Here is a 23590-nt window from a genome sequence, read left to right as displayed (position 1 = left end):
TTCTCTATGAGACTCGTCTGGTGTTAGCCAAAACACATCTGTTTAGCTATGCATTTACTGAATGAGCACTATGCTGCGTCCGAACTGATTGCACTATATTTTATTTCTCTTGTTTTTATTCTTATTTTTAACTGTTTAATACTTTTATTCCTGTTTTATTCTTTTTCACACATTTAAACAATTTTTATTAAAATCACATTTATTTTAATTGATATTTTAAATTCATGTATCTTTGATTTTTTGTTTTCTCATTTCTATGTAAAGCACTTTGAATGACCTCTGTGTATGAAATGTGCTATACAAATAAACTTGACTTGCCTTGCCTTGCCTAGCCAGGCTAACATTACACACTAACTAGGGTTTAAAAAATGGGATCAGAAAGAATGTTACATTTAAACGGAACTGTGGAATGCTTGATTACGACATTACCAAATCTGTTATTCCCAAATAACAACCGCTAATACTGATGACATATCTGAGACATTTGGACAGGTGCAATTTAATACGTTCAAATAAATGCAATAAAAAATGCATAAATAAAAACACATGATTAAAATTTGTCTCATTTTATACTTCAGTGAGTTTTAGCCTAAAACCAACGAAATGGTTTTTACTTGCAGTAGGTTTGCATTTCTTACAAATAAGCTAGTTACATATCAGATCAACATGTGTACATATGTTTACTCATGTGACAAGAAACCGTGGAATAAGCGGGATAATGTACAGCCCAGCCAGTTGTTATAAACATTTTACTTTTGCAATGACAACTGGCTGGCTGTATGTTATTCCTTTCATAATAGTTATTTATACTGTTATAGAGGCAATTTCCCGGACAGGTCTTATCCTAGTCCCAGACTAAAATGCATGTTTGAGATGCCTTCATTTTAAAACCTTGTACTGACATATCTTAACATATATCAGCGGCATTGTTTTGTCTCAAGATGCACACCGTATTGTTTATTGTAAGGTTTGTTTGTAAAAACTACTGAAAGGTCCTAATGTAACTAAGGCTAAGTCCTGGATTGATCTAAGCCCTGTCCGGGAAACTGTCCCATATTGTGTGCACGAAAAAAGTATGGTGCTATACAGGGCAAAAGCTTTAAAGACATTAACTGTCACGCTTTAGAACCACAGTGAGGATAAAAGAGGCAAATGAAAGAAACATGTCCCAAAAATACAATGTTTGATTTCGCATTATGTAATGTTTCGTTTGTTTGATAGATTATTTTCTCATCCAACTATTGTAAAGCTCTGCTTCTCCATGTCTCCTCTATGAAACACCTGCTGATGGATATGTTTCCGTGCAAACTCTCAATCACAACTGAGTCAAAATGGCATCATGGTTGGAATCCACTGCAAATGCATGTCTGAACTGGAAATATACCATTCATTCATTCTTTCATTTGATCATCCATCTATCAGATGCATGAAGAGAACTGACAAATGGAATCTGGGAAACATGCTTTTTGTCTTTGGAGCTGCCAACCAGACGAGAATGGAAAAGATGTCAACCTCCATCCGCCGTAACACGTTTGTGACGGAATGTGACGCGCTGCCTCCGAGCTATTAAGATACATCCAACAATGTAAAACAAAGAGAAGCTGCCACGTCCAGAGGTGTAATTGTTGTTGCTTCAGATTAGTACAATTGGTAATGAGCAAACCATGGGAGTCAGCAACATTTATAATACAAAAAGTCTACTAATCTACCCTAGAAAGAATCATTGTATCTGCTCTGTCTGTTTCACAAAGCCCTGATTGTATTCACAGTCTGTTATTGCTGTTTGATTCAATAGTTTAATCCCATCTTTCATAGCTTTTTAAATAAAGGGAAGGAAACTTGGTTCTGCCCAACCAGACAGACAGACATCATCAGTTCTCAGTCCCTTACCCAATACGTGCTTTAGAAAAATAATCGTTGTTCTTTTAATAATGTCACTGAATGTCTGTGAATGATGTTAAGATGTCTTTGGCATGTCTCAGTGCTACCCTCACTAGCTCCTCCCTAGTTCAACATCCTCTACTTCCATTTAACATCTTCTCACTTTTCAAAGTGTCCGTCTCTCCTGGTCACATAAATCCATCTCGAAGCTGACTTTGTATTTTGATTTGGTTCCAGTTTTTTTGACTGCTTCTCCGTGATCATTATTTCTGTTCTGTTACTCTCTTCAACTCTCTTCTCTGACGTTCACAGTTTCTTTTAAAAATAATATCATGGTTCTTGTTTTCTCATTGCCTTCCCAGATCGTAATTTCGGTTGAGGCTTCATTCATTTTCATGTCTTTCAAGCCACTCAGCCACATGACTGACATCATCCCTCCATCCTCTCCGTTCAATTCCGCTTTATCAGTAACCGCTGCGCTAAAAATATCCATGATATCTTCTGTTTCTGGGTCAGTGTTGTTGGAGGAGGCACGAGACCCATCAAATGAGTAATGGATGAACAGATCTCGATTCTCGAACATCACAAACTCCAGCCGTCTGGACAGCAGTGTACCGCCACTCCTCAGAGCCTTTGAATCCCAGCACATTAATCTATGATGGATCAAACTGTGTTCAGGATGTTGACAAGTTCTGGGCTGTGGATTTGACTGGTGGGCAAAATGAGCTAGCAAACAGTGGTAATATTGTACGGCCTAGACAGGGAGTAAAGTGAGAAACGATGAATATGAGAAACTGCCAATATCTAGCCTAGTGAATGGCCAATGGGTTTATTATCAAATACACAAATACCCCAAATGTGACCCCAGAATATTTCAGCATAAGAGACAAATGGCCACAGAGCATAAATGTGAACTCATATTCACACTTATAAACAAGAAAGTTAATCTTCAAGCAGATTTTAGCTCATATCTTCAAGACTTATGTGGGTCTGTACAGCAGATGATATTTAATGACATTCTGAGCGCAGGCGAGATAAAGCAGCTGCTGTCATTGACACTCAGAGCCCAGCTGAAAGTTTGGAGGCATTAAATCTTTTCTTTAGCACCACAATACACACTCAGCTACTGTAGATAACAGTACTTAACTGTCTAAAAAGTCAAAAATTTATTAGGGTTTTGGATAAAAATGCCTCCAAAAGTGACAAACAAGCCTTATATCAACACACTAAACAGTGGTGCTACTGTAAATAGCACTAAAAGTGGTTACTGGTTCGTAATCATAGGGGAACCACTGTAAAAAGTGAAACTTCAATATATTTAAAAAGTTACTTCAATTGGAAAAACAATTTAGCGTTTTCTTACTTTAAGAGCGAAATTTAAGGTGAATAAACAAAAAATAAGTTAAATTAGTAATTTCTTTTTCTTTTTCTAACTTAAATATTTCACTTAAAGGAACACTATGCTCATTTTCCAGCTCATTTGTGAAACATTTGATTTTTACAGTTTTGGAATCCATTTACCGGATCTCCGGATCTGGCGGTACCACTTTTAGCATAGCTTAGCATAATCCATTGAATCTGATTAGACCATTAGCATTGGCATGATATTACGCAGCACCCGAAAATAGTCCCCTGCTATTGAAAGCAACCAAGCGGACTATTTTCAGGCGCTTCGTAATATCATTGCGCCTGCTGCAGCCATGTTACAGCAGTAAAGTCCTTGATTATTACGCCGGAATGAGATTACAGTTCCTAGCCATATCGGCCTAAAAAAGCGTAACTTCTAATTTTCTGTTGATCTTAGTACACGATGTAACTACAGAAGAGTCAAGTTTTTGATTTCAAAATGGTAAAAATCAAATGTTTAATTGAAGTAATATTTTAAGTTAATCCAACTTTCACTTTTTAAGGTATAGAACTGTAAGTGATATATAGCTATATAGCATGATTACGATATAGCATTGTTCTACATAGCACCATAAGGTTCTACATACTGTAGGTGCTATATAGAAGAGGTCTTCTCGGGTCCAAAGAAATGTACTCGACTCGAAATTACCCAAATCACTTTTTACCTGAATCTGAGGTGCATAAATAATTTTTTAAAGAAAGACCCGACCCGAGACAAACCGAGAAAATTAAACCTGAGTCCGACCCGAGGCACACGTAAAACTTTTAGACCCGAACTCGCTCGTGTCTTGGGTTGGACCTCTGCTTTTCGGATCTAAGTGGACCCCTGAAGACCTCTACCATGTAGCACTTACAGTGTTCCCCTATGATTGTGAGCCAGTGAACTTTTGAATCATTCAGAAAAACAAACACAACACTCGTAAATGTAAAAATGCCTTTGAAAATCTGTTCCAAAATATTGCCCCTTAATAACAAGCTAATTTCTCGGTCTGTACATGATCAAGGGTTCACAGCAATACTTTCTTTGTGAGTGGATGTAGGTTCTTTGTTGTAATGCCAGCAGTGTCACAGTGAGGAATCTGACCGTAGAATAACAAGACATAGACAACATTCAATGACTTCATGTTTTGGGCATGGAGATGCTTATTTGCTAAGTGGATCTGCCATTTGCTAATGGCTAGACAAGTGATTTGAATCTCTAATCATATCAGTACCCACAGTACACTCCCATGAAAAGACTTCAAACACGCTAGCTACATGCCACAGCTCACCACTGAGGTATTACAGACCGGTATCTACATCCTGACGTATATTAGGACGAGAGGCATAGAGAGAGACTCATATTGAAAGCATTTCGCTTGTGTTATCAGACTTAGATACGACTCCATCTAGAACGCATCACAAACCTTTTTCAACTCCAATAAAATTCAGTTTTGGCTGAGCTTTAGTGTCATTCCAAATGGAAAATGTCTGAAGTGATTAAAAGCAAACAACTTTGTAATCATTTTGCAGTCTCTAAAAGCAGAATGGAAAATCTTGTTTTGATCTCACATTACGAGCGAGTGCGCGTTTGTATGTTTTTTGCGAGTTAATTCTGCCCAGAGATAAATACAGAATGCTTTCGACCGCAACCTTAGGGAAAGAACAGTGAGTGAAAGGTAAACAGTGTTTGTCAGGAGTTTGTAATTGTTTTCTGGACTAAATAATACATTTAGACTTTGATCCAAACTGACATATTTAAATTCATTTTAATGACGTTTAAACAGAGTTTGCTGACCTGCATGCATGGACTCTTTATCTTCTGATTCACTGATTTGTACTTTCATCTTTATGAAAACCTCGTTTTTGTACGGTCCCATCACAGACAACTTTTCCAAGTGTGACAAATACATGCTGTAGTAGACATACACGCACAGACCCTGATTACTCTCTGATGGTCTGATTGAATTGTAGGAATCCTTCAATTAGCCATTAAAGGGGACATTTCACAAGACTTTTTTAAGATGTCAAATAAATCTTTGGTGTCCCCAGAGTATGTATGTGAAGCTCTAGCTCAAAATATCACATAGATAATTTATTACAGCATGTTAAAACAGCATGTTTTTTTGGGTGTGTCCTTTAAAATGCAAATTAGCTGATCTCTGCACTAAATGGTGGTGCCGTGGTTGGATAGTGCAGATTAAGGGGAAGTATTATCCCATTCTGACATCACAAGGGGAGCCAAATTTCAATTACCTATTTTTTCACATGCTTGCAGAGAATGTTTTACCAAAACTAAGTTACTGGGTTGATAATTTACATATTTTCTAGGTTGATACAAGCACTGGGGACCCAATTATATCACTTTAACATGGAAAAAAGTCACATTTTCATGATATGTCCCCTTTAAAGTAGGGATGCACCGAATCCAGGATTCGGATTCGGATTCGGCCGAATACTGGGCTTTTTGACGGGGTTCGGATTCGGCCGAATCCTGGATTTTTTTTCCACCGAACCGAACCCAGGTCGACTTCACGCGGCCGTAGATTACACACATCGGGTGCTGACGTGGAGATGAGCTTTTTCTTTCGGTGAGCCTTAGGGGCTGGACACACCAAAACTTTTAAACACGGCTGAAAACGCCTTGAGGACGCCAAATTCCAGCTGTTTTTCAGCCGAGCGCTTGGTAGCTGTGATGCTTCAGCTGTGAGCCGGTTGGTTGCGGTGGTAATCTCCCGCCCCTCCTCCACTGTAATTGGACGGCCGTGTGAAACCTGACATTGACGAGCGGAGCTTCTCACTCAAAGTTAAATATAGTTTTCAGCGCGGAGCTGCTTGCTTATTGTAAAAATGAGCGTGTCGCAACGCATCGCTTTCATTATGCAAAGGCTTATAGTATTTGTCAAAATAGTTTTTCCAACTTGTCATCCTGGCATAATGTACAGTTAAAATTAAATAAAATGAAAAATACACTATTGTGGACGTTGTTTAATTCATTAATGTGTTTTACTGTGTTAATGGAATAAGGATGCGAGTAGGATTCGGTATTCGGTTTCGGATTCGGCCGAATCTTAAACGGTGGATTCGGGATTCGGCCGAACCTAAAAAATCTGGATTCGGTGCATCCCTACTTTAAAGGCCATAAGGTTCTCCAGACTCTCATACATGTAGTTTTTTAGCGATACACTTCTACATACATTGGCCCTTATTTATCATTCTTGCGTAGAAACGGGCGTATATGTTGGCGTAAGATTATGCTTACACTCGTCTCACCGCCTGATTTATGAAGCTGTGCGTACCTCTGAAATTCAGGTGTACGCAATATCTGCCCTTCATAAATGCGGCGGCTGAAAACGATCGTCATTAGAATAAGACGCCCATATAAATTCAAGTCTCCACCTCCCCCACGCCCTCATTTTACGACATTGACACATGGAAGACGGCAAAGACGAGAAACTAGGGAAGTGGAAAGAAATAAAATTGTTTTATTTGGGAGTTTAAAGAGCGGGATTAAAAACACATTAATAATTGCATGACGTTTTGTAATATTTGTATTATTATTTTTATTATTAATGACGCTTAATTGATATTTAGAAGAATAATTATTTATTATTATTATTATAATGTTGCCTACATCTAAATTATATGTCTGCTTAATGGTGTGGTTAAGTTTTTTAAAAATAATATTTTAAAATGATGTAGTAACTTTTGTAGTGTGTTTTTCTGTATTTACATACAGTTGTTTGTTAGCTAAGATCCAGTTTGATACGGAGCTCCGGATATAATTCAAATTAACAATTTGTTTCCACGACATCCACATGTTTTACTAGACTAATTCATAATTTGAAGTAATAATAATTGTAATAGTAATGACGAAATATTATAATAATTAATTCCAAGGAACAAACTGTTGAATATTGGGAACGAATTTTATATTTATGGCCATACTTTAAACCAAATAAGAAAAAGAAGTGTTCATAATGTAGCATAAAAGATAATTCGTGGCCATGATTTTGTCCGCATGTCATCATGATCGGATTTATGGCTCCATTCAACACAAGCATTTTACCTTACCTATTCATGTGTAGCTATTTATTTATCATCGAATAGTATGTAACTAGCTTACCTTTTGATGCATTATTACCATGTTTTCGTAGCACATCCTTGTGCTTTCTATCAATGTGCAGCTTCAGATTCCAGGATGAATATTTGCTGACTTTTACAGTCTCTCCGCACTTCTTTTCAATGTTTTCTTCCTGCTCAATCTCAACTTTGATTTTTACTTTACATTTATGTAGAAGGCTTGAATTCCATAACTTATTGCTAGACGTTTTTACAGATTCTCGAACTAGCAAATTATTAAAGGGCGTTCTGGGTTCAACGAGCGGTGCTGAGCGAGCGGTGTTTTTAGAGAGGCGCTTTGATGGAATATTACCGCACCGCTCAAGGCTCCGCTCCGATCCGCTCACATGCTTTGCCCTGAAACGTCAGGAAAAGCGCCCATGCTCTCAACTGAAGGAATACATATGCCTACAAATCAAATGCTTCGGTAAAGTCTCACAAATTAAACATTGAAGTACATGTTGCATAAAAATAAACACTGAAGTTTATAATTACTATGTTTTTGTTTTTTTACAGTGGGTCATAATATATCATATATTTTCATTTGTCAGTGCGTTTTGTGGTGTTAGGAATTGTTTGGGCATTTCTGCACTAACTCAGAATGTGCGTACACCACCTCCTGAGCTGGCGTAGGATTTGAGCGTGCCGTACGCCAACGTCCATATTGATAAATCTCAAAGTCACCGTGGTTTTGGGTGTACGCCAGGTGTACGCTGGAAATTTGGTGTACGTACTTTTGATAAATGAGGGCCAATGTGTCTGTTTATACTTCCAACTATATTTATACACAGAAGTATGACAAAAATTACATGTAGTTCTGAACTTGAAAAATAATGTTGGTTCAGTATTGTTTACAAATCTGTATTTATCATAGACTGTAAAAAAAGATGGACAACGCCTGTTCGCTGTCTTCCATTGGTGAAAAGTGAAGCCGCCAGTGTCCCGATACGGCGCTGACATCTTGGGTCTTGAGTCTGCGCAGTAGCATTTTTGGGACCAGTCCTGCGCAGTAGTGAGCAGGAAGTAAAGCCGCGAAATCAAGGCCCTGCCCTCACTCTCGCAGAATGCGCATATCACAGCTGTCAATCATGACATGACACCACCGTTTTTATAGCATTAAATAACTAACTAAAAACAAACTTTAAAAAAAAACAAGCACTAGTATTTACATCAGCGAAATAAAAACTACAGTAAATGACAGAAACCAGCTCTGGAAAAAGATTATTGAAGTGTAACTAAATTTTTTGTTGGTCTCAAGTCCCATTGAATAAGATGGGGGAGGCGGGGTTTATGACCTATATTAGTCACTGGGGGGCGATCGAGATGTTTTAGCTTCACGTTTCAGGGCTTGTGCTACACGCTTGGTATTTATACACACAGACTTTAACAAAATGAGTTTATGTATTAAAGGGATAGTTCACCCAAAAATGAAAATTCTGTTATCATTTACTTACCCTCACCCTGTTATAATTTTTTTTGTTCTGATGAATACAAAGAAAGATATGAGGAATGTTTGTAACGAAACCGATCAGATGCCCTATTGACTTCCATAGTATAATTTTTCCTACTATGGATACCAACAGGGCTTCAGATCGGTTTGGTTACAAACGTTGCTCAAAATATCTTCCTTTGTGTTTATAGGAGCAAAGACATTTAAACAGGTTTGTAACAACATGGGGGTGAGTAAATGATGGATGAACTATCCCTTTAAAACTATAAAGATGTTTGCTTGTTATCCAAAAATTTTAAAGCTTTTAAAAAGGCATAAAGTTGTCGTTCTCATAATACTGTAAGTATCATCACATCAGAGTAGTTATCTGAATCTCTCATTAGGTTACTGCACAAGTCATGTATTTTCTCATCCCAGGTTTCTTTGGCTTTAACTCTGCATTATTCACCTTTTTCCCCCTTTCACAATAGTTCAGCTTTCATCCATTCATTTCCAGCTCATCCCTCATCTCTCTTTCCTCCCCTTGTCCTCATCTCTCTGTTTTCCACCTTTCTCCTCTCAGCATTCTATCTTCTCTCCCTCTGGTGATGGATGATGAGACCTCAACTTGACAACTGCAGCTCAAATCTTGGCCTGAGTCGCTTCTTTCTTTTGGATTGTTCGGTTGTTCCTCCCTGCTCACTAAGGGATGAGAGGGGGAATAGAGGCTGTTTGGTAAAGCCAGTCCTCAGAGGAAAATCTTGCTGTTTTTCTGCACGTTTGTGTCTGTTGAATGTTCCCTCATTTATAAGCTGCTTTGGCTTAATGTGTCCATTAAAACACTGTAGCTCAAGTGGTAGAGCTTTGCATTAACAATGCAAAAGATTGTGGGTTTGACTCCCAAAGGACACACATTCTGATGTAAAGTCTAGATTGAATGTGTTGTGCGTCGCTTTGGATAAAAACATCTGCCAAATGTGTGGCATACATACTAAGGCCATTAATTCATGTCTCTATGTGATCACTAATTGTTGTAGATTGACGTTTTGAAGCAACTACACTGGTTATCTACCCATGTAAACAGTTTTTATTTTATTTAAAACGTCATATCTACAGTAGTTTAGTATGATGCCTGTTATTTAGATTTATGCATTTGGCAAACACTTTTATCTTAAAGGCGGAGTGCACGATTTCTGAAAAACGCTTTGGAAAAGGGAGTCAGGCCGAGTACCAAAACACACTTATAGCCAATCAACAGCAAGGTGCGTGTCTACTAATCGACATCGTTGCCTGGGTTTGCTTATGTGTGGGGCGGGTTTTAAAAAAAAGGTCCAGATTCTATTGGGGTAGGGACGTGTTTGTTTAGGTGATTTCAAATGACAATATTGGCTTTCAGAGATCATGGACCCTGCCTTTAAGCGACTTACAGTGCTTTACAAGGTATACTTTTTTTCGTTTGTGTGTTCCCTAGGTATACAGCTATACAGGCACATATTTAATTTATCATATTTATTGATTAAATGTTTGGTATTGGGAGAAAAGGAATATACTAATATAAAAATATTTTATTAGATTTTAATAAATATTACCATTTTCTACTCTATATACTTTATATATAATAATTTTCAGTTTTCTGCGGTTTCTTTACTTTATCCTTTAATGTAAAGCTGCTTTAAAACAATGTAAAAATGGGATATATATACAGTAAATAAATTTGACTTGACTTGACTATTTTCTGAACCATTTCTTTAGTGAAAAATCGACGTATTTAACAGAAAACCCCACATTGTCAGCCAACAAATTCTTATGGCAATTCAGAACTATTTTATGAATTGGCTAATTCATGGGTCTTTAACAGGGAGTCTGGGGGCCCTTGGGGGTCCGTGGTGGTATTTGTGGGGGTCTCCAAATATTGTGTGAATTCAAAATATTTTTTGGAAAAATGAAATTAAGCATCAAACAAAATGCATTAACAGGCTAATAATAAAAATGATAAAAAACGTAAGGTTCCCCGTTTAAATCTATTCAGTAAATTTAAAATGTTAGGTAGTATGTTAACAGTATGTACTACTGTTTATACATAAAATTCAAATTTTTATATCTTTGTAACGTTCTTGCTCCTCCTCCTCTCTAGCCATTAAAGGGTCATTGGCCTGGAAAAGGTTGAAGACCTCTGGGCTAATTAATATAAATATGCTTTCCCCCACTGGGTTTAGGGAGAGATTCATTATTGTTTTTTTCTAATAACTGTTTTGATATCATGTGAATTTATATGAATACTGGCATAAATAAATATATCAGTATATCCATCATATATCCGTACACACATAAAGCATGGATAGTAAAAACATTTTTCTGTCATAAATGTTTGCTGTGCGAGATTTTCACAGTAGAGCTGGATGCGATATTGTCTTGCCGCTATGTGTGGTCAGCGAGCATTCAGCTAGTGTAAATCAGGCGGTTCAGCATGTACTCTTTAAATGACACATTCCTGTCCGGCATCTCCTCTCAATTACACATCTCTCCTCCTGTACTGTACTTCACTGTCAAACAACACTAAAATTACATGTTAGCCAAAGCCTGTAGTGCTTTTAGAGAGTGACTTTTTAAAACTTTTAATGGCATGGACTCTAAATGTTTTTATTTACTGTATGTGTGCTTGGAGTATGTGCAATAAAATATACTTTATGTTTCCAGCTGTAAACACTCTGGGATGATCAATCATCAGACAAACAGTGTGCGGCCTACACATTAATAGAACCAAATTTATGCGCACCCATTTTGGCTTGTTAAACAACATACTGTTTTTAGGCCTAAACGAAACGCAAAGTTTTACGACAAGGCTGGCTTGAAATCCTCCCTGATGAGTTTTAGTTGGAGATATTGTACAGTATGTTCTTGCAGAATGCATTTTTAGTTCGATGGCTTAAGTCCAGTGATTCTGCAGGACTAAAGTGACTGGCACCTACGATCCCTCGCGGGCTTGTCAACCTTCTCTGTTTTCATTTAACATATTTCTGCCTCCTGCTTCTGTTTAATGTCCAATGACCTTGAATGAGAAGGTCTTTTCATGTCGTAAAACACAGGTGACGCTCTTGGTTCTGTGTCCCACAGCGCACGGCTGACACGCTTAACCTCAGCCAGAAGTTTGCTCGGAAAAAGAAAACCATACCTTCATTTTTTGTCTTTGGCAAAAATATTTTGGCTGTTATTTTAATACTCATTACAGATCACAAACATATAAAAATTTCAGCTTTTTCATATTTCTGGGCAATGAAAGAAAATTCTTAACATTGGAAAAGTAACGTTCGAGCTATAAAAGAGCAAGACTGCAAGAAGACAGCCACCACTGTGGCCCTAAACATCTCATTTAAAAGAAATCATTACAAAACAATATGCAGTAGATGATAAAATTCAACTTCAGCAGGAGGCCGTTCCCATATTTAGAAAATGTGAAAGAAACGTGTGCTGCACATAATTTTCATCTAATTTATTCAAATTGATTAAAATATGTTAGTGTGAAGTAGTTTCAGAGAATTGTTTTTAAACACACTATAAATGTTAGACATTATGGTGGTCCTTATTTTTCAACTTTTAAAAGTTCATGCTCTCACTCCACCAATATGTTTGAATAAATAAATAAAAAAAGTGTGCAAAATATTTCAGTATTAATTAATATTTAGAGGTTGCTCAAGACCTTTGAAGTTTAACACCTTTGCGTATTACATGATACTTTGTGCTAGCATGTATAATTAATAATATATACTTATGGCAGCAATGGATTTATTTGACCATGCTCCATGCAATTAAAACTCCTGTTTTAGTTGGGATATGTCTTTTAAAGCAAGAAAGCTTTAATGTGAATGAAGCACAATAGACAATCTGAGAAAATGGCTGAAGCAACACAAAGCAAGTCCGCTTTATGGTTACTCAGATCAGAAGAGACTGAAATAACGGGAACAAAGTTACCCTCAAAGAAGCAAGTTTTATGTGTGTTGTGCATTTTTAAATGGTACAGTATTTGCAAAAATATATGATTTCAGAAATATTCAAAGGCTTTGAGCAACCTTTAGATATTGTAGGAACAATTAAAAATTTTGCACACAAAATTTTGTTTTTATTGATATCCTAACACGTTTAGGGGGTGAGAGTTGAACATAAAAAAGACCCATTATAAGGTCCACCCTATTAGACATGTATTACAAACAACACTTTACAAAGAACTACAGCTATAGTACTGAATTGTGAAATTACACCGCAACACAGTTTTCCACATTTCTGTGTTCAGGATTATGTGGTTGGGGTTAAAATGGTAGCTCGATGATGCATTCGAAATACCGAGCATAACTAACCTAACACAATCGCGAGCATCCATTCAGGCTGTTGAGAGTTAAGGGAGACGGCAGCTTTCACGGAAGTGGGCATGGTTTCAGCACCTCCAGCCTTTGAAAGCAAAGAATGCTGCTTATTTTTTCCAGATTTTGATAACTTATTTTATTAACTTTTGGTTTTTCTATAATTCAAATTTGACTGGGTGGTTAATAACACATTTTTCTGTGACAAAGACACAATATCACTTTACACCGACTTTAATGAAAATGAATGATATCCTGATTAATTTATTATTTTAATTATAATTAATAAATTACAACTGATTTACAAAAAAAGAAATAGATTGTGAGATTAAACAACTCAATTGACAAGACAACCTAAAAAAAGGATGTCAACCTGTCAGGTTTGGTGGCTGTTTTATTGAATTTTTTATTGTTGGACTACGTAAACAAATTATAGCATCAATTATAATTAAATTCATATTAGTTAGGGATCATGATTAATTGAAAAAGATTTTTATTAACATTATTTATTTTCAGTATCAATCACACCTAAGTAGAGTTAAAATAACAGCTCTACAGGCCTGTATTGATAAATACCTTTCGAATGACATACGATCCTGTATAATGCATCACAAAGAACTTGAAAGCAATATAAGGACAAATAACACTAGAGTAAACTGTCCTGAATGACACATTTCTTCGTGACTCATAAGATTCATCCAGCTCTACCGTCTGATGCAGCCCGTAAAAAAAGTCATACAGCAACAACGATCTGAGAAATATTTTCCGTCACGGTCTCAGTCTACTGTGAGCCCTCATCCGATCTGACAGTGCTGCATAGTGATCTATATCATACAGGACAGACCTAAATGCATCAAAGGAAAATGCGAGATTCCTGCCTTAAAATATCCCATTAAAGAGCAATTTGACATAAAATCCCTGGCATGTGGCTTGGAATTCTTGCTTCTTGTTTTCAATGAAACTCCTATCAGGGTTACTATTGCATTTTCTTTCACTCTACACAGTAACTTCTTATGTTTTCCATGAGATGAGCTGAGGCTTCGCTAGCCCGACGTTTGCCACGTCTTGTAGCAGAGAGCCCTCTTTTAGTTTCAATTTGTTCCATTAAGTTACATATAACCGGTGAAGTTCCCAATACACTAAGATGGCACTTTGTCTGAGATACAAAATCCTCATGGCTAATACAAAGCAGAAATAGACAGACAGTGATTAAAAAAAAAAAAATCTGAGAAAACAACCATACATCTAAAATTTCAACCTCATGCCCTAATAAGCTGAAACTTGATTGTAAATATTTTGGAACGCTGTAACAAAGCAATCGGAAGAAAAGAGAATAGTGGACAAAAAGACAGATTGAAACTGTAGAAGGAAATGATGTCATCGCCTTGAAGATACGGCATTTCTTTTTTTTGCCAACGACTGAGTGACAAATCTAATATCAATTTAATGTAATGTTTATTGTTGTATTTTGTTCTGATTGATCCCTTATTCTGTCGGGCAAATGTTGATCGCTGTGTGCGATCTTAACTGTGGAAAACCTTTCGTGTAGCAAAATAATAAACAGACACTTCAACTACCTGACACGACCATCAGAATCCTCATCCAAGAAATGATATTTACCATTGAAGTCGAGCAAAGCGAAGATAGTGTCTATACAAACATAACAAACACCACATAAATAATCATTAAGAGGAAAATGGTTTAAGAACAACGGAGTCACAAACAAACATTCAAACGAAACGCACCAAAGTCTTTCATTTACAGATAATGCAAGCCATGTTTGTCAATAAGAAATGGTCAAAATAAAAAGCGAGATCCCTGAGGCTCTGATGTGAACAACAATATTTAGGCAAAGAAGTGAGGAGCAAACATTGTTATCAGTTATGACAAAGACACAATGTTCTGACCCGAAGAAACCTCTCTTTCCTAAATAGAAGAGAGGGAGAGCATTGATCTACTAAACAACATCTAACATAAATGCTTACAAATGATCAATACGGGCTGACCTTCTTGCGCATGAGGATAAACAGGGCTCAAATTATTACCAGGACTCTCCCAAAACATATCCATCTTTTTTATACGTCCAAAAGATTCGTGATAACATCACAAACACCTTGAATTACAAACACCTGGACAACAGCAGCAGACCCTCTATGTCGAAAGACTCCCAAGCAAATGTTGTGACCTGATTAAGGATATGTGAAAATATGCATCTCTTTTTTTCAATTGTCCTTTCTGCAAAATTCACGGTGATTTTCTGTCCATCTATTAATAAGATGGTGATGCTTCCAGTACCGTTTAGCACATTTCCACATTTTCCCACCAAAATCAATATAAAAAATGCAAAACAAGTCTGCAGATTCCGCTTGTGTGTCACATCAGGCCACACTGAAGTTTATCTGCATCTCTAACAGATGAAACATGCCTGTGTTTGAGATGAGCAATGATCATCTAGTGTCTCTGTGGGACCTCAGGAGGAAATTCCTTGAGTCAAAACTGGACACCGCAGAGAGCAATGCAACATGCACAAAAAAATGTGCATTCACCACTATACACAAGCCTCTGTTATAGCCACATAGTGCTGTTACAATCGTATAAAAAATGATGTATGATTGTTAGAGAAAGCAATAATATAGCAACCCTACAGCTAACATCACAGGATCAAGAGGAGATCGTATAACAAGGTACAAATACGATCGTATGAAAACCTTGTAAAATAGTTACGATTTGTCATATATTATGTAGGTTACACACCATACACCATGCAAAAACACACCAAGAAGGACACACAAACTAATGGTACACATGACAAAAGTGTATAATAAAGAAAAAGGGAGATTTAAGATGGGGGAGTATGAATAATCATCCTAATAACTATTCTGTCTGATTAATAGGCTGAAGACTAAACCATGACTATGTTTACTGAATTCATTGCTAAAGCAAATGTGAACTCGCATAACCTTAAACGTTTTATCAAAACTACAAACAATTTATAGAGAAGTGCACATTCTTTGCACTATTGAACTACAATATTTTTTAACTTACCACTATTATTATACTATTATTATCATATTTCATTGTAATATCAACAAATTCCAAGTTAGAAATTCAGTGACTTGGAGAATTTTATGTGTTTAACTGAGTGCATGTGTGTGTGTGTAAGGAGAAAAAAAAACATATGATCCCAATGTCACAACTTCTCTAGTTGCAGAGCAAAGAGCCAAAATCCCAACATGGCCATAAACACAGCTGATATTGGGCTCATGAAACAGCTTCAAGATGCCCATCGTCCACACACATACAAAAAAAGAAACAAACACACACACAGAAATATTGCCAGCAGCTCACCAGTCCTGTAGATGAAATTGGCTTCTGCCTCTGAAGATGAAGGTGACAGCAGATCTTCATCATACTCATTAGAGCTAAAGGAGCCTGAGTGATTCCTCCGCCGCGCGTCCATTACGCCATTAGCCACCATCACGTGACGGAGTGAGTCATTAAGGTAACGATGCAACAGGCTGCTCTTATACTTGGGCGGAGACACGTAATCGTCAGTCAACGAGGCTTCCGCCGCCGCTCGAAGACCCGCCCCCACAGCTCCGCCCTCCTTCTTGATGACGCTCTGGTACATCGGCTTATTGAATTCCCCACCGGAGGCGCGTGCTGTTGGGTCACCATCTGGACATGATACAGAGCAGATACATAGAAATGTGTCAATGCACATTTGAGGACATGTTATAGATACAGATCAAATGAAAAATAGAACTGAACTGTTTAAGTCAATATTTTGGTCTCCTGGCCTTCACACCCTCTCAGCAGGGAAAGACACGGTCATATTTTTCTGGAGGAGACTTACTCTTGATTGGATTACAGAGATTGAAAACACAGGCCTCCCACCTGCAGCAAGTGAGTGTGTCGGATAAAATTTGGCACTGACAGACTGATCACTGCTGCTCTCTGAGCCTTGAGGGCCTTCATTTGACTTTTCTGAATCTAATTCAACTTAAAAATAAAAAAGTTTGTAACAATTTTAAATAAAATAAAATCAAGAATAAAGGAGGAATTTCCATACTTAGGTGAAAGAATAAAAAAGTCCAAGATCCATAATTTGATGGTGCATTAGACTGAAGAGTTTTATAAAAGCAACCGATTTTTACCAAGTCTCCAAAAAAAAAATATTGACAAATAAAAAACTTGTCCATGCATGTGACATTTCTGGCTCCCACTTGATGATATGCCTTACAACTGTGTACTTACATAAGGAAAAAGCATTTTATACATAACACTTTTTGTGTACCAAGCTGTACTTTATGTAGAATTTAATAACACACATGTACACAATAGTATAAGACACTTGTTGTTTTAACTCATGGTTGGGAAAATATGGCAACCCAGTATCACGAAATTACGTACCTATAGTCATGTAAATTTGTGAGTTTTTTACGTGACACTGATATGTTTTTCCCCCTTTTTGCTTCGGTTGCGGGTTAGATTACATCAAGTTACATCCTTATCCAACTGTATCCCTAATGCCAGGCGACAATGGTTTAAAAATCATAAAATATAAAAAATCATTAAAATAAAGATATAAACCAATACTTAAAGTGACTTTCTAACGCAAACACCAAATCTAACCTTAAACCAAAGTGTAAATGGCTTGAAAATAGGACAAAGCAGTTGAGTGACAAATACGTTACAGTGACACGTAAACAGAAATGCCTGACATGTTCACACAAATAGGCAGAAAAACGTGTCAGTGTCATGGAAAAGATTGACAAATTTACGTGACTATAGGTACATAATTTCATGATACTTGGTTGAATATGGACGAACCCGAAAGTTGGATACATTAACCTAAATGTCCATGACCCAAACCTCAGTTGAAATAACCCAGCTTTTTTGAGTGTAGTTAATTTAATCCAGATGTCCTTGATTATTAGCCAGTATGTTTATTTGTTGTTTGTAAGTTGCTAGTTGCTTTATTTGAAAATAGTTAAGAACACATTTCCTTTAGTGCACTTTGTACATCACTTGGTCAATCACGTTTAATAAATATATGTCAAATGTCATTGAATATATCTGATTATAGACCTTGCATCCAATGTCTCATAACACTGTCCACTTCATAAGCAAAAAGTAAACTCATTTTAAAGTTTTTTTTAAGCGCACTCTCTTTGTATATTACCCTGACGACCATCCCATAATGTAGGAAACATGGGCAAACACAGTGCTGTTCACACAAACACAACATTTCCTAGGATACGAGGTCAGGATTGTCCGAGTGAATGCCTCTTAAGTGAGCTGGGATTTCACAGTAATGCTCTATCTTGACTGAAACCTGTGAAGAGTGTGTCTGAAGCTCAGATCTTCTGTGTAGCACATAATTACTGAGGCCAGACACATGAATGACAGACCTGATGAAACGTCTGCACAACAAAATACATCTTCTCTCCAAACAACTATGAGAAAATACTTGTTTTATGTGATTGAAATGCTGTATAGCTACTTTATTTCATATACACAGTAGGAAATGGCTTGTATGACATGCTAGTTCGTATGTAACAAGCTCATTCTGTTTTGGTGAATCTAATAAATATATACACGTACATTTAAAGGATGTACAACAAATACTGTTGTGCTGTAATAAAGAAAATTAACTTTTTTTGCACTGCAGTAAATCGTGCTTTATTTTAATTAAAGCGTACAGCCGTAGTTCATCAAATGTTTCTTGATTTGGGGAGTACAAAAAGACACAAAAACAGGTACACTCTAGTCAGTGAACAGATTTAGAGAAGTTATTTGTAGAATCCACACAATTATTGTGAAACTTTGTTTTTAACTTTATTTTAAAACAATGACTGTGTTTTATTTTAAGTGGTTCTTATAAATTGCCCAAATTATGTTTTCTAACTTAATTTTTTAAAACTTTTTTACTAATCTCAACTGGTCGAGCACTGCGCTAGCAACACAAAAGGTTGTAGGTATGATAGGGGTGAGTGGGCACAACACAGCTACTTTACATATTTATACAGGGCCGAGCTAAAACATAACACCACTTTGAAACATGTCAGCAAGTCCTAGTAACTGATAGCTGGGATTGAAAACATTTTTACACTGCGGGGTTAGTTGGTACACAGTGTTACAATTAAGCCTCCAGTATACAATGATAATAAAAAGGAAACCAACGTAAATACTATTAATCAAAATGATAACTGTTAATACAATATCAGGGGAAATAACTCACAATTATAAAATTTTTTGTCTTAATTTTGCAGCCCTTTCAAAAAATATATTTATATCCATTTATGCATAATACAAGGATGGTTAGATGAAGGATCATGGATGGATGAATGTTTGGATATCTATCTATTATTGGCAGATATATAACCAATATCCACCTTTAGTATATAGACAGAATTTTATTGAATTCTTAGTCTTAAAACCACATTTTTTGCAGATGTTACAACAAACCCTCTGTCTGTTACAATTAACCCCACCTATGGGGTAAGTTGTAACGTTTGGACTCCTGTCACTTTCAGTGTAATTGTCTGATAACGGTCCGTCCCACAAACAAACTTTAAATGTTTATTTGTAGCAGAGATGTGTGTGTTGATTGTGTAAAAAAAGGATTAATCTAACTTAAATATTTTTTGAATGATAGAGCCAAAGCCAAAAAGCGTTAGGTTGTGTGTGTGATAAAATGTACATATTGAATGCACTGTCACTCCCTTTGCATGAACTAATCTGCCAAATGCATACATGTAATGTAAATGTATTAATGAGAGCTGGTTTGTGTGAGGGTAAGGGGTTAAAATAAAATTTTATTAGCCTGGTATGAAATCAGCGGAAGTTATTGAGACGGCCTCCTGTCTGTGTTTTGTGTTCATGTTTTGAGGTCACTATATGATAAGCGAATGTGCATGGATGCTTGTTAATGCTAAGAGATTGTCAGAGTGCCTGTAGTTGTAACAAATGTCAAAGAGAATGAATGCAAAGAAGCAAGAAACAGCTTTAGATAGTTCGCTAAAATGTTTCATGTGTTTGTGCATGTAAGTGCATGTTAGTGTGTGTGTATGTGTGCGGTGGAGTCCTGACCCCTCATTGTGGTGTGTTAATCACAGCATGGACGACTGTCTGTGAGTCTGCCCGTCTGTCTGGTTAACTTAAACACAGGGAAGGATGAGCACATAAGCATTATATTCAACACATCCCATCCAGATTTACGGCTTTGGTGCTATACAGCTTCATAAAAATTTTTAGTGTTGCACTCGCTGCTTTGTAATAAAACATCCGTGTTGATGCACCTTGTCTGGTTTGTTTCAGCTACATGCTTAATAATATTATGGATGTAAGAAAATTTGCTTATTTTAATGAGATGTTTTACTTGCACAGTGTGTGTCTACTTATACAGTGACAGTGTTTATTTTAGTTGTGATGTATGTGCTACGGCTACATGTGTGCTTGTTTATGCACCTGCTTGAGTTTGTGTTTCATTTGGGGTCATAACCACAATAGACCTTGAGAAGTACGTGCTCCACAGTATTCAAATTATTGATAAATGGGTATTTCAATGACAATTGTTAAAGGGGAAGGGCATACTTTTTTACAAAAAGTGTAAACACTGTGGCACAAAAAATTGCTTCCAAACAAGGCAGACATGGCAAACTACTGTATAGCATGAGCATGGGGAGGAGCCATTTTTTTGGACCAATTATTTAGCTTTTCCATTTTGTGACTGCAAAATTAAACACTTCACCTTTAAATGTTTACATTTTCTCCACCCCCAGTCTTGATTTACATCTCCATGAATTTTAGTGTGTCTGAGTTTTTGTTAAACAAGTGTGTGTGTATGTGTGTGTGTGTGTGTGTGTGTGTGTGTGTGTGTGTGTGTGTGTGTGTGTGTGTGTGTGTACCTGGTAATTATCACGTTGTGGGGACCAAATGTCCCCATAAAGATAGGAATACCAGTGTTTTTGTGACCTCGTGGGGACATTTTGATGTCCCCATGAGGAAACAAGCTTATAAATCAAACAGAATGATGTTTCTTGAAAATGTCAAGTAGCAGAAAGTTTTCTGTGATGGTTGGGGTTAGGGAATGGGGCAGGTAAGGGGAATAGAATATACAGTTTGTATGGTATAAAATGCATTACGTCTATGGAATGTCCCCACAAAACATGGAAACCAGAATGTGTGTGTGTGTGTGTGTGTGTGTGTGTGTGTGTGTGTGTGTGTGTCTTACCTTCAGAGCAAGACTCGTCGCTGCTGACGCTCAATCTTTCCGCATTGCCTTGGACGTATTTGTTATAGAGTTTGATCCTTAGAGCCCAACTCAAATCAGGCTGCCTGACTGTATTTTTCAGTCGCCGTCGAGCATTTGCAAACCAATTTGACACCTAAAAAAATAAGAAGAGTGTTGGAATGACGTTGAGGAAAATTTGACAATAAATGCCAAAGCAAGCATGAATACTGAGAGAAGATAGTACAAAGGACAGTTCTTGTAAAATCTTGTAAAAAAGCTAAAAAAATCAATTCATTGTAGCTTGCAATTGTTTCACAAATGACAACACTGGCCTTGATGATATACATGTTATACTCCTGTTTTATCTTAATCCTGTTATTTCTAAGAATGCCTGATATGAAGAGAAAAACAAGCCCACACAAACACTTTTGCATGGATTAAATGACCCAGATGCCGTCGAGACATTTATCGGTACACTATGAAACCAGAAAAAAAACAGTAGGCTTATGTTTACCACACACAGATATCCCAGTTGGGAACATTGTGAATGAAACATTGCATTAATGTTTTCCAACCGAGATGGTAATGACTTGGTAGCTTATTCTGGCTTTTGCAACTTACACCTAATAATTTTCTTTTTCCTCTGCACAATGTCTGTCTTTTTGCAATAAAAACAATATTCAACCCAGCCTTCTCCATTTAACAGAGACCATTTGATGTTATAGAAGAAAAACCTTTATGCCTGACAGACTCCAAGCAACCTGTGACAGGCGTTGTTCTGTGGCACTCGCTTAAAGTCATGCATTTTTTTTATGTCTGCTTCATATAAAAGATATTAAATGTTCTCAAAAAGCAAAACCATTTTCCATTGGATGGCGTTCAATTGAAACACACATAATCCGATGAAATATTAAAAAACTCTAGGATGAACATATTGGTTATTATCTGCATGTGTTGTCTAGAGTCGTAGAAAAAATACACTAACAATGACAAAGGTTGTATCTTTGATACTAAAGTTTTGAGATAGATCATAATAATAACAACAACAACAACGTGTAGATCTATGTAAGTAATTAAGAACCATGTATAGTTTGTGTTTTTGAGTGACTTTTCTGTATCGCATTGCAGCCTGCTTACCATTTTGTAAATAAATGGCTCCCTTTCATGACTATTAAAACCAGATTATGTTTTTAAGGTCATCCAGAATAGCATCTTCAGATTGGGGCCATTCTTAACAAATTTTGAGAACATGTTTATGTCTTTGTACACAGAAACAGAGCCTGTGACAGATATGTACACAGAAACTGATACTTATACACAGACAGGAAGATACACATACAAGATTTGAACACAAGGAATTTAAATATATGTTATTGCCAAACAATAAAAAAAACACTAATGTATCACCAACGAGTGTTATGAATTTTTTGGCATTTGCTTTGTTTACTGAACACCTGCACCTTCAGCAATCCCCGGTTAACAGCACTACTACTGTACTGTTGGTAAGAAGCTTATGGAGAGGTTGTGGAAAATGAATTGGATCACCTGCACAAGTGTCATTTGCGAGCCAAGTGCGAGAAGGATTTTCTCTGTTTTTGTGGGGTACGGATTGTCCCGGTGCTTGTACAGCCACTGTTTTAAAGGCCGGGCCATGTCCTGCAGAGCTTGCCGTTTATGTCGTACTTTTCCAGGGTTCTGACGAGACCTGTGGAGAAACACAAGTTAATTCATTCAGTTTTTAGAGTCACTTAAGCATGGGCAGTCGTGTGGGTGGAGAACTGCTCCTTCATAACAGATACAATTCAACATTAAATTGGAGTTATTTATTATATATTTTACAGAGGTCTTATATTTGAAATCATTGTGGGAGCTTCTTCTGCTTGCTCTTTCATTGCCAAATAATGTCAGAAAATGACTTTGTAAGAAAGTAAAAACTATTAAAAATAAAAAAGTTTTATTAAGTATTATTATATTTTATTTATATTGATACATTAACAATGTATTTTTTATTATTACTCCTACTACTAATATATGTTTGAATTGGCCTGTAGCAAGGGCCTAAGTTTAACATGTATTTTTATTTATATGTCCCATTTCTAAGTTAAATTTCGTTTAGTAAGTAAATCATTGTTCATCACGGAGTTGAAATGAAAACATATTGCATAGTTGGTAGTTATG

General features: G+C 36.7%; 1 protein-coding gene across 2 annotated transcripts in view; it reads right to left on the bottom strand.

Annotated features, from left to right (window-relative positions):
• mkxa (mohawk homeobox a) overlaps positions 1 to 23590 on the bottom strand; it is a 35568-nt gene that overhangs the window by 9163 nt on the left and 2815 nt on the right. For both annotated transcript variants that reach the window (XM_065242350.2, XM_065242351.2), the window contains exons 3-5: positions 22958 to 23117; positions 21413 to 21566; positions 16522 to 16851 (exon numbers count right to left, since the gene is read on the bottom strand). In XM_065242350.2, coding sequence (XP_065098422.1) covers positions 16522 to 16851; positions 21413 to 21566; positions 22958 to 23117 — 644 coding nt within the window. The remainder of the gene's footprint in view (positions 1 to 16521; positions 16852 to 21412; positions 21567 to 22957; positions 23118 to 23590) is intronic.

The sequence above is a fragment of the Paramisgurnus dabryanus genome, chromosome 1 (genome assembly GCF_030506205.2).
Source record: "Paramisgurnus dabryanus chromosome 1, PD_genome_1.1, whole genome shotgun sequence".
Taxonomy (NCBI): Eukaryota; Metazoa; Chordata; class Actinopteri; order Cypriniformes; family Cobitidae; genus Paramisgurnus; species Paramisgurnus dabryanus.
Note: the sequence above shows the minus strand (reverse complement) of the source record. Positions and strands in the feature narration are given on the sequence as shown.